Below are 18243 nucleotides of genomic sequence, written 5' to 3'. Positions count from 1 at the left end.
AGTAAAGCTGATCAGAAAAGCAAGGGCTGTGTATAAACACACTAAGATAAATATAAAATAGTAAGAAAAAACTATTTAAAATAAAAGGACAATCTTGGCACAAGAACTGGTTATTACCAACTGATGATGAACAAATTTATGTTGAATATTACAAGCAGCTTCCTCATGTTTAGAGCAATTTAGTGTTGGAACATGCTTCTAATTAAAGTAGTGAGGGGAAAAGGCCCAGCTGCTTTTAAGACAGTGCTCCATATGTCTCTGACTGTATGACATAAAACCTACAAAAGCATGAAAATAAACTTGATGAATAAGGAGGTCCTTTCCTGTCCTGCATTCCTAAGAGAACAATAACTGTCAAGCAAATAACATCATTCTGATACAACAGTAAGATATAGCCATCTGTCAGGCAATACCCAAGAATAATTATACCACAGAAAGCAAAAAAAGATATTAATATCACAGCAGGACAAACTTTGCCAAGAATAAACTTGATAGAGTATCTTTTTATAAAATGTCTTAGACCTGTAACCTCACTTCTCGTAATTCCATGCTAAAAATTTGCTTCCCCTGCAAACAAGAGCTGCAAAAAGCACACCTCTCATGCAGTACTTGCTCCCAAATCTGAAAGAGCTTAGCTTGTTTGGTCTCCATACAACTAGGCAGTCCTATCATCTGCACCCCTAGCATTCTGTACACATGCAGATCATCTTACCCAAAACAATTTTATGTCTAACATACTTAACAGGCTCTTTATTTGTTGCAGTTGCTACTACATTCAGCTCAGGCAGCATGATTCAAAACTGGCTGTCACTGCTTTGCTATTGAAAGGTTCAAATTGCCACTTTTGCCCACATGTCATTAACCAGAAAAACTGCTGCAACCATGATGGTCTAAGACAATTGGTTAGACACGATCAGTTTGCAGAAATAACATATTCTATTAGGCTAAACTACAGTTTGAAAGAGCAGATGGTCTTTCAGTCACACCAGCCTTTCAACTTGCTTGACATCTAAAGATATGTGTAGCAAAGTATACAAGTTGGTCTAATACAGACTATTACCTGCCCCTACAAGTCTTTCAGGCTAGGCGACTGTTTGACACTAACAGGTACAGGCCTGGCTAGGGGGGATCTTTATATCTTCATTTTATTATTGCCATGTATCTGAAATTGAAGAGAGACTGCAAAATACTTTTGGCCAATAGACTCCACCTGCTTATTTGCAAAGTCCCTGATCACATTATGCATCTTATTGTTCCCTTCTAAAGGCTCATATTGAAATGCAACAACTGGGTGAATCGTAGAAGAGGGGAAAGTATGAGCACTCATCAGGAGTTGTAGGTCCAAGGCAAACCAAACATGACCACTCACTACTTCTCATAATGCACAAGCTCAGGACAGTCATGGAAATTACATGGCAGCATAAAAGAGCAAACTATAGGAGATACTTTTTCTAGACAATACCTGGTTGAGTTGTAATAGCCAAAACCCAATTATTCAAATGAGTACTTAAAACACATTTTGAGAACAGATTCTTTGGCCACTGTCAAACAAATGGTCCAGACACAGCCTGTCAGAGACAAAAGTTTTTGTATCAATCTTTGCCAATAGCTAGACTCCTACACTAAAACAAACTTTACAGCTATTTGTTATTCTCTTTTCCTATACATCCTCTTGGTTACTTCTGAAGAAAGTATAACAGCTCTTACATGCTCATCAGCAGACCTACAGTATATACTTTTTCCTTAATTAGCACACAATTTCACTTTAAATTTAGAATTCAAAAGCATTTCCTTTTTTCAGTTGATTTCCCCTCTCCCTATCTCTTGCAAAACCATTGTGGTTAAACACATAGAAAAGGTTTGCAGAACAAGAATTAAACTTGTGTCTGAGGAGTAAAATTTATGTAAATTAATCTCAAACTGTACTTTATTCTCTTAGCGAAGCACAGAGCATGGTTTCTGCAAGGGAGCATTAGAATCCATTTTCAGTTAGTTTATATCACACCACAACATTTTCCTACCATTTTAGTTCATCTGCTTACACTGGAATACCAATGCTTTTTTAAAGTTGTCATCAAAATAGCATACACTTTTATTCACTATGAGAGCCTGCAGATCTGATTTATAGTATATTCCAGACATATGACTGCATAATTCAGACTAGTTTAAAAAAAGTATGCTGAAAGAGGATACTACCAAGGACTTGCCACTAGTCCTGCTGAGCATAAGAGGACATATTTTACTTGACCTACCCTACTAATCTCAGCAAGCTGGTCCTTAGCAACAGATGCAAAGCTCAAATGACTACTTTCAAATCCTTGTTACAGCTCCACCTCCAGCCTTTGATCATTTTTCATCTGGAAGTAATAAATGGATTTCTGCTCCCTGGCCTATGGAACAGCCTCCTCATAATCCACCAGTTGATCTCTAGTACCAGGAAGTGGGATTACTCATCTCAGTTTTGGCTGCATTTCTCCCCATCACATACAGAAAGGGACATACTGGATACTAATGAGATAAATTTCAGTTATCTTAGCTGTTTACAGATAGTTTTGATTATTTTGCTATAGGATTAGATATCAAATTACAAAACCACAACAATGTAATATATATGCATTCTGACATTTAAATTTTGACATACAGCAGTCTGACACAAAAGTAGCTAAATTGTAGGATGAAATCTACTCAAACCAGTTTTCATTTCTCTAAACATTACAAAATTGTAAACACACAAATTGCTTGAATGTAATTCACTTTTGCACAAATTTATCTTAAACTGGAATAAAGTTAGAAAGAATATTTTCTACCACAAAAGGTCTTCCCCTTAAGATAAGCATTAAAAAGGTAAACTGAACTCTTCAGAAACCCTGTAAGCACTGCAAAGCATACAAAAGGAAAAGCTGCCTATACGAAACTAACTTAGAGCACTCAGAAAACAGGCGGATGTTAAGAATTGCATCTATCTCAAAATGCACTCACTTTCTGTCTTCTGCTTCTTCCAAGCTGCACTCACAGACAATTTACAGAACTCTCTGTCAGATATTCTGATTACTCTCCTACACTCACCCCTGGCTGGTTTCCAGGCAGCCTGAATGATTTAGCTACGCCACTGCAATGACAGCAAAGGAATCTGGTGTCCCAAGTAGCACAGGGGTTTTTTTGTATATTATTCTGAAACAACACTTTCTGAAATATTATCTTGGAAATACAAATTGGTTGATTCCTCTATACAAATTCTGGATCTCAAGTGTAGTTGTTTATGTCAAGTCTCAGGTTGATAGTCATGCAAACTTGCAGTTTTGATTTGCAAGTTTTCTTTCTTTCTTCATTTATATTTAATTCAAAGTTTGCAGAACTATATAGCAGATTCTGGCAGCTGGTACAATCACACGCCAAGTCATAAGCCTAAGGCTCCCATGACAAAATGTCAAATCAGTGACCCTCTGATGATACACCAGCAACAGAGAAAGAAATCTGCCACATTTCAACTGCCAGAACACAGCCTGATTGAGCTACATGGAGACGAGGTCTCAGCATCAAGTCAGGAACTACTACAAGGAGAAGTCCAAGCAGTCTGACCATACTGTTCTCTCTTCAGTATTGTTTAAGAAAGAAAAGGAAAAGCAGAACAAAGACTATGCCCCATGACAATGCAACTTACTGACTGGGAACCACTGACCTAGACAGTGGTACCATGACATTAATTCATATGCTAGGGCTGAAATCAGCTTCTTACCTGGAGACCAAAACAGCTCATCCCTTGACTCCTTAGAAAAGAGGCTTTTATTTAAAGTTTTTACCATCCCTCTTTTAGCTACAAGTTTCCTGTACGATCCAGTAGATCAGATGAGCTTTTCCTTTAGCTTTACTTTTTCTGGGAGTACAGTACTACTACTCTATTCCCTTCCAACAGAAGTTCAGGAAGAATTTTTTCTGAAACATGCTGCTTCTACTAAAAGAATGGTAAGCACCTGACATTTTCCTTTCTTCGCCTCATCATTCTTTTTGCTTTTTCACCTTGGCCCAGGAAAGGTTTCACTGTCAAAGGAGGTAGGGAAGACCCTATTAGAGAGGTTTGCTGCAACAGTTATCTAAAACTCAAGGTCAAATGTTTCTCTTAGTAACAGCTGTAGACTCACATGCACACAAACCCATTCAGCCTCCTTGCAGTGAGGGCTGTCTTGTACTTGAGTATATACACTACAAAATATTTTTTATGTATAGTAAGTGTGCATATGAGAGAGTTTATGCATAAAACCATCCAACCTCTAGAAAAAAAAAAAAGAAATCTAATTACAAGTAAGAGGACATTTGTACTTTCCCATGTGTTTGTAACTTCTAGTTTCTAAATTTGTAAGTGGCTCTGCAACAATGTAAACACTGGATTTTGCATTACCTACTACAGTCTATATCCAGCAATGAAAAAGTAACACTGTAAAAAACATCACAACATTTAGCATGAGGTAACCAGACATGAGGCTTTCAGCCAGGCTGTGGCATGTTGTTATTTCTCTGTTGGGTAAAGCAGGCTATACGTGCCTGTCACATATGTCCATATCAAAACTCATCTCTCTAGTCAAGCATTCAAATATAACATCTCAGCATACTAAAGAATGAGTTTTGGAGAAGAAAAGGTCATATCATTACTTACTGATTCAGAACAATATATTATTACATGTAAGGTCTCTAAAAAGTATTCCAAGAACTACAGAGAAATCTGTTTCTTTCTAAAGGCAACAAAAGAGATACAGAGGAAGAAGACACAGTATCCACTACCCAGGAGAAGATATAAGGCAGGAACAGCAGGGAGACATTAGTATTTGTTAAGGCAGAATTAAAACCAAGCCCTGCATGAAAGAGGTAGAGGGTAACAGTATGCTTTTAATTCATGTATGATGGCTAGCACATAGGTCGTAAGGCCAGCAATAACTGGAGGGCACTAAAGGAAAGTTTAGCCCTTTCCTTACTGTCCTCTCAAATGCACGCCTAAACAGAAGGTAAATCACCATTTGAATTTGACCTGCCAGTGAATGAGAAGCAGCCCACTGCAAGGAAAGGGATGAAGACATCTGACCTCTGTAGTGAGGACACTGTCCTTCTAGACTGGGAGCCAGGAGCAACAGAAGCGTGCTGGAATTCTGCAGACAGACCGCAGCAGCTCCAACCACGTCCTGAGCAGGCACTGGAAGAAGGACACACTCCTGTTTTTACCCCAAAGCTGAGGGACCTTATGAGCTGCAAACTAGCAACTAAACAAATATTTAGCCATAAGTACCACAAGATAAGATTTGCTTTTGGACAACTGTGGATAACAATTTATTATTTAGATCTTTACAACATGGGCAAATATAAGAAATCTCAACTAACACATGTAGCTGCTCTGACATACTGGAAGCTGAAAAAATACAAACACACTGAACAGCCACAGAATGTCCAATTACTTAAATGAATACTTTCCTGTTCCTATAGTCTGTTAGTCTTAGACCGCACTAATGTGCATGCCATGTTTTCTTTTCAGGAATCTGAAGATACTCTATTCATGCAACCGAGAAGGTGTTTTTTCTTCATGAAGTACCACCACCATCTCAACTGACCAGCTTGTGAAAGTGTACAATGCACCTGCTGGCACTACATGTCATTCCAAAGACTTTTATCTGTGATGACAGTAGGGTTATTTTAATAAAGTGCAATGTTTTGATAAGTAATGCATGTTTCTAATGAACTGATACATATATTTTTAAATATTAATGCTATATCCAAGCTAGATGAAAGCATTAGAGAAGACAGAGTAAGTGATTTAATAAGGTGGGACATTTAATTCCCTGATGTAAGCTAGCAGGATGTAAAATGGTGAGTTCAGTCCTTGGATAAAACAACCAGAATGCCTCCTGTTTTCTTTCAAATTTAATTGCTATCACACATAGGAAGCCAAAACCACTAGCCAAAACTCATTAAATAGTGTGATAAAGCTGAAAGTCTGAGGAGTAAAATGTAAATTCAACATTAATGAAGTGGCATTTACTCAACTATCATCATTGATTACACTTGTCCACCTACACAACAAAGTTACAGAATTAAACACTGTTACAGCTGCTGTCTGCCTCTATTCATAGAGCAGTAAAAAGGGTATTTAACGAAAACATATCTTACTACAGGATGTTTTAATTCTGAACAATTAAAAAAAAAAATCTAAACACCACCTTTGGTTTGCTGAACCAGAAGTGAACCACTGGTAAAGAGTTACCAGGTTAAGACTACCTGTCTTCATATTACAGATGTTGGTTATAATATTTCTTTGTAGTTTTTTCAGTCAGTTAAGGTGATGATAACCAACCAGTAATGACTTGGGTCACCCACCACTATCTCTTCTCCAAATACGGAAAGAAAAGTAGCATTTTGCAAGGTTTCCGAAGTTTCCTTGGTGTTCTATGACTTATTAAATATAATTAGTAGATCAGACAGGTCTTACTGTGAGAAAAGGTTGCTGAGTTTGCAAAACTTTCCTAACAGGTATCACTTACGACTCCTGTGCTGTGTGAAATATTGGGGTCTGTTTCTCCCCAAAATTCAAATATTTGTTATATTAACATCTGCACGTTACTTTTTAAGTCAGATATCTAGAAAAAGTAAATGTTTTACAACTGCTATAATATCCAGTAAATGTTTTACAACTCTGCTATAATATCCTTCTGTACCTAAAAATATTTAAACTCTTCCTCCACAGCCATGTCAGCTACAAATTCTTCCATGTAGCCAAATTTCTGTATTGGTTTCTAACACTCTTCTGTTCTTACCCCAACTTTTTTTCCTTTTGAAATGAAGGTATTTAACAGTCTTCATTTATCACTGTGAACAAGTTTGATAAAAAGCCCTAATGGGAAGGAATCTTAGTTATTAAGCAATAAATGCATATTTATAATGAAATCAGGATTAGAAATAATTAATATTGAATACAGTACATAGTGTTAGAAAACAGGTTTTGAAGCTTCTAGGAAACAAAAGTTGTTCACAGCTGGCACAACAAAGTTTTCAACTTTTTTCCAATTGTGAAACTGTTCCTTTGACTCCCATTTCCTCCAGTAACTGCCTTGTGAATTCCTTCCCTTCTTGACACTCACAGCAGAACTTTCCAGATCTAACTGCCCAGGAAGACATTTTCCTCCACTGTTGCAGTCCTGAAATCTGCTGTTTCCAGTCACAATTTCTCCTTTGGTGCAGGATGCATGACCACCATTCACTAGAAGTAGTTATCTTCCAGCAGAAACAGAGGACAAACACAACAGTATTCAACCGTCCACATTTGCTAGCTGTAACCATGGTTCTAAACAAAGGACAACATCCGTCTTTTCTACACTCCTTCCAAAAATGCATTTCCCAGATGACCAACTTCTATCTTGCCTCAGTACTCAGCTGCTGCACATTATTTTTGCTCTCCGCTTTAACCATCATGATTTAACCACCTTGCAGTTGAATAGTCTTTCCTGAGAAGCACCCAGAGTGTCTGGCCTGACCTGTTCCAGGTCTCACTGCCCAGGCACATGACTCTCACAGCAGTCAGATGAGGGACCAAAGGCACCACTCAGCACTTACCTCAAAGCATGCCACTCACAGATTTATCCCCTGAGGTTTGTTTGCCATTTTGATACCCTTGCTCAGGCTGGTTATGGCAGCTGGAAGGTGGTCCAAGTCACTGTCTGTATCATATTTCAAACACACAACAAGCTTTCGAAGCAGGGAGCCACACACTGCAGCTTGATCAGGGTAGTTTAAGGCTTGCTGGGCTATAGTACTAGTAGTGTCTTCTTAATACCAAGACAAAATTTCTAGCACATCTAATTTTGGTGTTATTAAAGTAACAGATTTGGATCTTTGGCAAAGTAACCAATCTTTGACTAGGAAGCCTACAGCAGCTGTGAGGTACAGACTGGATGTTCCTTTCCCCACAGGAAATTAAATGCTAGAACTTAAGTTGGCGGGACTGAAGTTACAGGTTAGCTATATGTGTACTGGAGGTAAGAGACTTACTGAGTCAGTTAACCTTGGAGATCAGGCAGCAAAAGGCTCCCTTCAGGGTCCCTAGGATCTACAGATGGCAAGAGAGCAGCAGCGAAGCCAGGACAGGGTGTGCCCCAGGCAAGGCAGCTAACAAAGGGCTGCTGTTTGCCCTGGTGGGAGCAACAGTAACTGTGCCTTGGGCTGGTAGGAGGGACAGCATTAGGGGAGGAGCGAGGATTTTTAGGTGTGACCTGCAGAGTAGATATTTCATACCCTCGTTAGACTTTAGCCTCTATTCACCCTAACAAGGGAGGAAGCTGCCCGTTCAGAAGTTGCCTTTGGTCACTTCTCCAGCACTGCTAGTCTCAAGATGATGCAGCTTCAGCGTTCCCACTTCCACACGCACATTTCACTTCCAATGCAATCCTAACACAAAAGTTAACTGTGTTCACAGCTTCCCAAATGACCCAGATTACAATGAGATAATTAACTGCTCATGAACAGCTATTCATTGAAAACCTCTATCACAGTATCTGTTAAGCCATTGAAAACCTTCATTACTCTATCTGTCAAAACCTCTGAGAAGAAATTTAAGACTGTTTCTTTAGATCAGTTCTCTTTTTGCAACTCTTCTGGACTGTGATAAAAAAAAAGCAAGGCTTTCTATCAGCTGAACGCGCAAGGTGTCCTCTAAAAACAAAAAACCCTCTCCATCTGCCAGCTGAAGCTTCTGATTTGGGCACATGTAATGTGTGAAATAATTACGTTCCACTCTCTTTTATTTATAATTAGCAATGTCAAGTCCGTTTCTTTAGATAGCATTCATAGCAGATTGTCTGTGAAACAACAGCTCCGCATTTCATATCTGAAACTACATTGTTCCTTTTGGAACAGCTTCATTTGCTAAAGCCAAGCTCAGTCCACCAAACAATACCTTATGAACGCAATAAAGATTTTGTATGCTCTTTATATAAATGGATGTGTACGTTTCCAAGTTCTGAGACATAATTAGTAGCTCTGAAGCAGTTTTACTCTATGCTTCAAGTTGTTATACAACTCATAGTGCAACGTGTTTTGTAATCAGTCATCACTAACTGTTGGCTGTATTAGCAATACACTTTCCTATTTTTTCAAAACTTACACCATCATATATAATACAATAACATAAGAAAACACAGTCATTCTTGACTCAAAAAACAGAGACTGTCTTTACAAGACAATAAAACAACACACAGCTAAGCATACTTAGACCACATATTGGTACAACAGTGTTTCACAGCTTTATTTATTAACACTATGCACAATATAAAATTATTCTTGGTCTGTCATACTAATTCACACATTGTTCAGGACCGTAGAAAACAAGCGACAGCCTAGTCCAGTATCCAAAAATGGTGGGCAAAAGAGTAATCATAAAGTGATCCTAGCTGGATGACTGTCTTTACTTCAACAGGGATTTAAGGTATGCATTTTCCAGACTGGAGCTGAGAATCTATGGAGCCTGAAGGAAAAAGGAAAGGCTAATAGTAATACAACATTGGTTCTAGTCAGTGTTAGAAATACTACATACTTTCATGTTTTTATTCTAAATGTTAGGAGCATAAGTTTAAAGTAGTTCACTTCCCAAAAACTGTTTCTCCATGAAGCCCTGCGGAAATAAGAAAAGTCAGAAGAGACTTATTTAAGCTGGGGGATAAAGGATTTCAAGTTCTGCTTCCATGCCTGCCCTACACAAATTGGTCTTAAAGCCATAATTAAGCAATATAATGATTTCAAAATGGGTACAGGTAAGCTTTATCTAACATATAAACATCCATAAAACTTCACAGACTTATAATCACATTTTATATGTGAACAATACGCAAGTTCTGGTGCGAAACTTTGGGTGTAAGCCTTCTCCCATTGCACTTAATGGGTCCATATTGGAAACCCTTTAAGCACTTGTGTCATCATGCTTGTAGTAAAGATGCTTATTTCTTTGCTTCATGATAGCTAATCACTCTGCTTTGGAAAGCTGCAATAACCTCAAAACCATTACTAGCTGTGCACACTGACATTCAGCAAATGTCTTTTTCAACACTCCACCTGGCACTGTGCGCTGCCTGCTCCTCGTACAAACTGAAAACATCTGATGTCTCCTTCTGGCAATAAACTGCAGGAGCAGAAATGGAGCAGCAGACCACAGAATGCATTTGAGGAACAGAACCACAGCAACCCTGTTACATGTATGGCAAGCACCTAACAGTCAAAATGGTAGAAAACATCAAGATGGGCCTATTCTTTCTGTGTTCATATGTCACCACCTCTTCTGCACACTGCAAACTACAATGGTCACATCCCCAATTTCATAGTTATACTATATAGTTTGTAGTTGTAGTTTATGGATTTGTTCGACAATCATCTTTAAATAGTGACGTCACTGAGAATGTAAACAATGAGTTCATTTCAGCAGCTTTTGGTTGCAAGCTTATTACCTCACTGACTATATTGCACATGGTTCAAGAACTAAGAAAGCTTGAATTTTTATTCTTTAAAACTAGCAATCAACTGCCAAGGTTGATTTTATTTTTTTTCTTCTATTAAAATATTCTTTTATTAAAATATGACATACTTTAAGATGGTGCTGTCTAGGCTGGCTTTTAACTTGATCTTTTATTTCACATAAGTAATATAAGAGCAGTAATAGTGGGATTACATTAGCCTTCGCAGCTGAATGTAAAAGTGACAAAAAAGATGTTGACCACAGTAAAAAGATGTGATCCCAAGAGCTTAAATATACTGAAACCCTTTTACATTAGCAGCTCATCTTTCCTCCAGAGCTGGGAGGTAAGATTGATTCTACACATGATTCATAATGTAGATGGATAAACCATTTTCAGGATAAAACCTGGAGTCCTGAAAATTAGTCTGCTTAATCCTATTGCTTAAGAACACATTGAATTTGTTAGCCTTCCAAAGTGGAGGGAAAATTCAAGTTGTGTTCTTTGGTAGCTAAGCATAACTGACATAGATATTCAAGAACACCAAAGTAAAGTTTTGTGCATCTTCAGACATGCACTCTTTTTGTTTCTGCTGGTTTTCCCCTAAATGCAAGGCTGCTAGCTGAAATAAAGTGGATGTCAATGTATCTCTATCTTTTATTGCTGTCTTTGGAAACTCACTTGTCAAAGAACTTTACTGAATACTTCATGGTAATGCTCAAAATGGTTCTGTAAAATAAACAAATGCGGAGTCAGAGTCGTTCTCAGACCTGCCATACAGCCAGGATGACATGGGACAGAACTAGTGGTCTGAACTGTCAAGGGATGTTAAGGATACTGCACTGTAAAAGCTATTTGAAGTGTATTAAGTAACGCTTGCTCCCTGTCTCTCTACCTCTGTAATACAGGGCAAGGCACTCTATTAGGTAAGTACCATATCTGATGTAAACACCCACAAACGACTGAAAGCCAGTATAAATGAATTCTGTTATATTATTATATTTCTAAGGCTGAAATTAGGACGGGACAAGTTAATATACTGCATTTTTTCCTTAATGAACAAAAAACAGTAGCAACCAGAATGAAAACTTTTCAGGAGATGGGGTCAGAAAGAATATATACACCACAGGCAGGGATTAAACTGCACTAGCACAACTATGTGGGAAGCTTTCTTGACTCCTACACATAATTCACATAGTTCTAGATGGTGAAACTTGCTTAATTCACTGCAACAACTTTCCAAAAGATACTCCAGAAGACAATTAACAGACACTGCTAGCAGCAAGACTGGATTTTTTTCCTGCTTTTACTTACTATCATAGCAAGTCCTACAGTAAATCTTAACACAGAGGAACCAGTTGAGAGGGAAGATGCTACTGAATTACTTTTTATAGATCCTTTCTGCTCTCTTCCATATGCTAGAGATGCTCATGGGTGCCCAGGTACTTGCCACATAAAAAGGGGAGATTCAGCACAGGAAAGCAGAACTAAGGTTGGAGTTTCAGTGAAAGGCAACGCTGCAACGTCATAAAAACAGACAGAAGTTGCAGCAGATTCCAACAACAATGTCTTCGTGAGAAGCACAGTACTCCCACAAGGCACTCAGGAAAAGACTGGAAATTGCCACTCAGAAAACATACTTGTGACCATTTTCTACCAGGAGTTGGGTTGTCCTATAAATGTTAAAATGCAGATAAGCATCCTAAGTAATAGTACATTCATCAGCCTGCTTTCTCTGCACCTGGTATTGACTTTTATACGGTACTCTTAAAAACCTACAGCTCTGACACCTGCCTAATTTAAAATTTAAATTCTGAATGGCAAGCTACTACACAGAAAAGATTTCATTACAAATACAAAAATGCCATACTAGCTCAGCTTCAAAGTCCATCTAACACGGTATCCTGTCTCTAATAAGGACTGCTAGTGGATGACTAAAGGAGAGAACAAGAACAGTGTAAACACGCAGCAACCCTTCCTTGATGTACTTTGCCAGTTGACAGCAATCTGCAGCTCTGGGACTTCCTCTGTCTCCTTTTAAGTGTACACATGTAAATACAAACACATTCACGTTAAAGTCCAAAGCTATTCTGAGTCTGAAATCATTTAAATCAACTTTTCACCGCTTAGGTTACTGCTTTACTCTTTTTCATTCTGATGAATAAACAGGCACATTGAGACACTGATGAGTCTCATGCATTCATTCCCTAGCGCTACAAGATTAAATCCCCAAACCTAAATTAACCGTTGCTTTAAGACAGCTTTTAGAAGCTACATGCAATCACCCATTCTGAATACAAAAAAAACTTACTCAATCCAAACAGTGATATCTAGCAAAATCCTAACGTCAGTTCTAAGTGAGATTAGAGATTAGATCATCCACATCAATTAGAGCAACCAATACTTTCAGTAAGTGAATAACCTAGTTGTAAATTAAGCAAGATCTTTCTGTAAATACAGCCAAAATGTAAACATCCCTCCGTAAAAGAGACCTGAAGAATAATGATAATACTTCATACCAAAATTCTTATTACTATATTTTAAAGTGAACAGCTACAAAAGATAGGTTTAACAAAAAAACATGCCTCATTAAAACAGGGCTCTTGATCTAAGTAAACTTAAAATAAGAACTCTGAATCTCATCTAAAAACCCTAACTGTAAAAAACAAATGCTGAATTCAAGGACTGAAGATCGTCATGAGGTCTAAAGATGCTGGTTGCCGCTGTCCAGACTACTTGGTCTTCTTCAAAAGGAAAAACTCCAAAAATCACTGAAAGCTATTGCCCCTGAAGCTATTCTACAGTTTATTTAGAGGGAAGGAAAGGCAAAGATGTGGTAAACTGTTCAAGAAATCAGATCAGAGAAAAAGCTCTGGAAATATAGAAAGGCGGTTTGTTATAAATACAGATTAACTAAAACGAAGATAGGAATTCAGAGGTGAAAGCACAAGAGTGGCATGCAAATGCGTCTACTGCTTGTCCGAGCTCTCACATCAAATACCACCATTTACATTCTTCACATGCAACACGCCAAATTAATAACGCTATTTATTACTCAACACTGATTAAACGTAGGCATTAACCAAATCAGTAAGGAGCTGGTTTCATAGGTGAATTAAGTTATTCTCAGTCAATTCATAAAAACACCTCATGGTACCGATAGCCTATAAATTATAGGTCTCCTGAGTCCGTCTGATGTCACTTAATGGTTTAGTCCCATCCATTACCTGCTATAAACGAGCTCTCCTCAACTCCTCCCGACAGCCCGGCAGGTTTTAAACGCGAGGCGCAGCCGAAGCACCAGCCGTGATTAAACCCACTCTTTTCCCCCCGCCCTCTCACCCACCGCGGTGCCCGCGGGGAGGTCTCCGCCCCGGGCCTGCCTCCCGCGGGCGCGGATCGAGATCTTCCCTCACGGTGCCGCCGCGGCTGCCAGGGGCCGCGGGAGCGCCGCAGCCCGAGGGGAACCCCCATGCGGAGAGCGGGGCACGGCCCCGCGGGGCTCCCCGTCGCCCGCCCGCCTCGCACGCCCCCGGGGCGCTCACCGGGGGGGCGGGGAGGGGGCGGGGGCCATCTTGGAACTGGCGCCCCGCGCGGGGGGCACGGACCCCCCCCTCCCACAACCCTGGGGCCGAGCCCCCACAGCCCGGCACCTGCCACATCCCCTCACTCGCCAGCCGATCCCCCCAGCCCCGCGGTCCCGCCGGTACAGTGCAACCTCGCCGCGCCCCCCCGAGACCCCGACCCCGGGGGGGAACGCGGGGCCCCCCCGCCGGCTCGCGGACTCCCGCACGCGTCCCGAGGAGGCGCTTGCGCGCCGTGGAGCCGCGGCTCGTACCTGCGGCCGGGCCTCCCGGGTGCCGGCGGGCGGGCGCGCCCCAGCCTCCCTCTACCCCCGGAGCCGCGCGCCCTGGCTCCCCATTGCCGCCGCCGCGCTGGGCTGGGCTGGGCCGGGCCGGGCCGGGCGCGCCGGGCCCCTCCCACCGGGGCGGGGCTCCGCGCCGCGCGGAGCCCAACAGCCGCTCGCCCCCCGCCCCGCCGCCGCACACAGACACACGCCAAGGAAAGGCTCGCGCGCCATTGGTTGGAGGAGGGAGGACGGCGGGAGGCGGAGCGCCGATTGGCCGCGGGGCAAGGCGGTGGCCCACCCCGCGGAGGTCGCGTGACGCCGGGTGGCGGGGGCTCGGCGGCGGCGGCGGGTCCCCGCGAGTCCGGCGGCTCCGTGGCCGTCGTGCTGCCGGGGCCCTCGTGCGTCAGCATGATTGTGCCTTCTCGCAGTTCGGGGTTGGGGAATTTCTGCAGCGTGGGAGAACCTGGGGGTGGGGGAGTCCGCGGGCAGTCTGCCGCGGGAGCCGAGACCTGCCTGTTCCCGCCGCGGTAGCTGGTCACGCGGCGTGGCGGGTGTCCCGCACCAGGGACTCGGCCGTGGTCCGGGCCCTCGCTGGTGTGGGACCTCCTGGCGCTGCGTGGCGACGGAACAGCCCGGGGGACAGCGGGGGCCGTCACAGATACTGTCATCGGTATCTGGTTTCGGCCTCCCGCCTGAGAGGACCGCAAGGCCGCGCAAGGGAGATAATTTTCTGGAGTTTGTAGAGGGTGTGCTCGGGGGAGCCAGGGCGGACGAGCAGGATGCGCAAGGCCGTCAGGTAGGGGCTGAGAGATGAGCAGGGCTCGGTAGCTGACCAGGGCGGTGGTGGCTTCAACAGAAGAACAGGCTGCAGCCCTCTCTGCACGTGAAAGGATGATACTTTATTCATTCAGTGAATCTATTCTTAATGGGTTTAATTTTCATATAATAAAATACGCCAAGTATTCTGCCAGCCTTTTCCAAGTGACGGAATTCACTGGTGTTACAGATAGGTGTGCTTGCAGCAGCAGGGCTGTCTAATGGCCAGCGTTTAGTGCACTGGACAGCCACCTTGCAGAAGTGTGACCCTAGCCTGCACCAGGCTGTACTGATACTAGTTCTTGGCTAATCTCAAAATACGTCATTACTGGTGGTTTTGGACAGCTTTGATTCTCCTGTATTTAGCGGGACTTTTCCTGCATAGCCTTCAAGTAACATTTTGAGTGAAGTGTTTAGTTGTGACAAAAATTCATTGTGACACGTAAACACTTCCAGAAGACTATTAGTTTCTTACAATTTCCTATCATTTCTCAAGGCAGGTCTTTTATTACCAGACACATAAAGTTGTGTAGTGTATAATGCAACTAATTTCACTCAACCTCCTCTGACATTTGTTCCTGTTCAATTTAAAATTATTGTGTTTCGGCACACTACAGGATTACATGATTTCCTTATGCTGTCCATCAGTTTTTGTTTAGATCAGCAAATCATTAACAATTACTTCCTTCTTATCCATGTCTTCAAAGACTTGGGACATGATCCTTCCTTTTGTGATCCATCAGCAGCTGAAGCATTCCTGAAAAGAAACCGGTTGAACATATGTGGTTAGTTTTGGAATAAATTATTCTCAAAGACAGTAGAGTAGCTACAATGCCTAGAGGTGCTAGACACCTCAAAAGGTAGCCCAGTTTCTGGATGGATACATATTTTTTGTGTTTTTGAGATCATATTTTAAATATTCATCTCCCTTTCCTTTTAAATAAGTATTTCACAAGATTAAACAAGTGCCAAGCTAATAATTTCCTTCTTTTTATGCTAAGTACAATCCAAGTACTTTTTCATATCTTAAGACTTAACCTCACTTGGAAAATTAGTTTTTAAAAAAAAACAAAACAGTTCTGAGCTCTGATGTTTTATATGCAAACTTTTAGTTGAGGCCAGGCTGTTATAGGAGAAACTTAAATTGCCCAGGATGAAAGTGCTGACAGACACTAAGCAACAAAACTCCAAAACAAGGCTTCTGGCCAGAAAGATGAATTGCCATTGTACCCATCCAAGTATTACCCTTCTTTTCCTATTGTAGGGTTTGACAAAACTCAGTTGAGCCCTCCATCGGTTTTGAAAAAGGGCGTATTCTGCACAAACCCAAAACAAAGCAACTTCTGTAAGCTGAATGCTCCTATGTGATAGCAAATGAGATAAAACTAAGGAGAGACCAAAGAGCTCTCCACAGGTCAGTGCTTTTTCCAAACCCAAGGGAGACAATCATCTCCAGAGGACATACTCCAGCATGACTTTAGTTAAGAAGAACTAAGCATCCCAACACCATTAAACTAGTCCAAATCTGAGAGTCGAAGAGCCAGACTAGCAACAGATAGCTGCAGGGTTAAATTTAGGCAGGTTAGATGCCCTTCTACCATTAATTTCCTCCCAGGGGTTTCTCTTGTGGAGGAGAGGAAGAAATAAGACACTTAAGCTGTTGTGACATGCAAGTCCCCACAACACTTTAGACATGACTGATATGGCTGGGGGATTTTCTTCTGTTTTGCTGACATGGGTGGAAATCTGCAGAAGTAGCATCCTGCATCTCTCTCAGGGCAATGCAGCAGTAGAAAGACATCTCAGGTGGTACCACATCTGCAGATCACTGTAGGCCCACAGAATCTTCCTGGTTGCCTCTGAAGATCTAACCGATCACATGGTGTTGGCACGTCTCTCTTCAGTTGCTAAGTTGTTGTTACAAGGCAGCTAAAACATATTAAATACTTTCCTAAAATTATTTTTCCATGCAGGCAATTGCTGTATCTGGCACAAAGATGTTATATGATCATTAATGGGAAGCAAAACTGAGCCAGTTTCTCTTCAAAATGTGGGATGATTTGAGAACTCCTGCCTTAAATATGTTTAGCTCTGTGTGTGTGTTGAGACTGCTTTGGTGTTCTTCACCTCCTGACTCTGACACTTTCGCTGTGCATAGCTGAGATTCTTGCATAATTTAACAGAGCCATCTCAGGTGTCTCCCACTCTGTTCAGAGCATTCGAGCTGTGTCCTCCGGATTTTGGCACACAGCTTGTATCACGTTACATTTACAGAAGAGTTTACCAGACTTGCTTGTTTAGAAAATTTCCTAGAGAACAGGGTGGGGGTTTTTTTAAACACATGTATTTGAATGGCTCCCAAAATATTTGACAGCTGTTTCCAGTCAAGTTTTTTATTTCCTTGATTTTAGTCTGATACAAGTATAATCAATATTATTCAATTTTCTGTCTCAAATTCCAGCATTGTTGGTGCAAATGAAATAGTTGTAAACATCTTTTTTTTTTCTGATGTGTTGTAAATGCTTGCTGGGTTTTTTGTGTTACTGTTTCATCTTCATAATATTCCAGCAGACAGGCTTGTGGCTAGCGGGAAGGATTGGCTGAATGGAACTGGAACCAGCAAAAAATCTGTTTCAGTCATTGCAAACTGAGGATACTGGAAAATATGTAGAAATAGATTCATTTATTAAAAGCATATTTATCTTGTTTTCTCACTTTTTCCTATTATAATTGCAAAACCTTCTGAAATGTGTTGTTCAGCAAAATTCTGAAGTATATCTAGGTACAGTAAATTAATTATGCAAATGATTTCATGGAAAGAACATGCACATTCATGTGTACACATTATATGCCTGGTCTTCCAATTAGAGATGCAACCTGTAGTAAAATCCTAGTTTGTTACAGCAAAGGAGTGCTCTAGAGACTCCAGATTTCTGACTGATGTGGTAGAAATCTGTCATGTTTGTGTAGGGCACACGGAGCTTGAATACATTAATATGAATAAATATTAAAATATGTTAAACATTATTTTTTGTGGGTTTAGGTTGTTTTCCTGAGGAAACAGGGCTTATGATATTTTGATGTTCATGAGCAATCTCTCTG

General features: G+C 41.2%; 2 protein-coding genes across 4 annotated transcripts in view; both read right to left on the bottom strand.

Annotated features, from left to right (window-relative positions):
* Nucleotides 1–14415, bottom strand: part of MPP7 (MAGUK p55 scaffold protein 7) — a 159421-nt gene extending 145006 nt beyond the window's left edge. For all 3 annotated transcript variants that reach the window (XR_012624244.1, XM_074833326.1, XM_074833350.1), the window contains exon 1: nucleotides 14314–14415. The gene's annotated coding sequence lies outside the window, so the exon portion shown is untranslated. The remainder of the gene's footprint in view (nucleotides 1–14313) is intronic.
* Nucleotides 14416–15203: 788 nt separating this feature from the next.
* Nucleotides 15204–18243, bottom strand: part of LOC141919128 (uncharacterized) — a 42146-nt gene continuing 39106 nt past the window's right edge. Inside the window, exon 4 of the mRNA XM_074814213.1 lies at nucleotides 15204–15898. Within this exon, the coding sequence (XP_074670314.1) occupies nucleotides 15820–15898 (79 nt within the window). The 3' untranslated portion in view covers nucleotides 15204–15819. The remainder of the gene's footprint in view (nucleotides 15899–18243) is intronic.

Source organism: Strix aluco, chromosome 1 (assembly GCF_031877795.1).
Source record: "Strix aluco isolate bStrAlu1 chromosome 1, bStrAlu1.hap1, whole genome shotgun sequence".
NCBI lineage: Eukaryota > Metazoa > Chordata > Aves > Strigiformes > Strigidae > Strix > Strix aluco.
The sequence above is the reverse complement of the archived record's forward strand: the minus strand, read 5'-3'. Positions and strand labels throughout refer to the sequence as shown.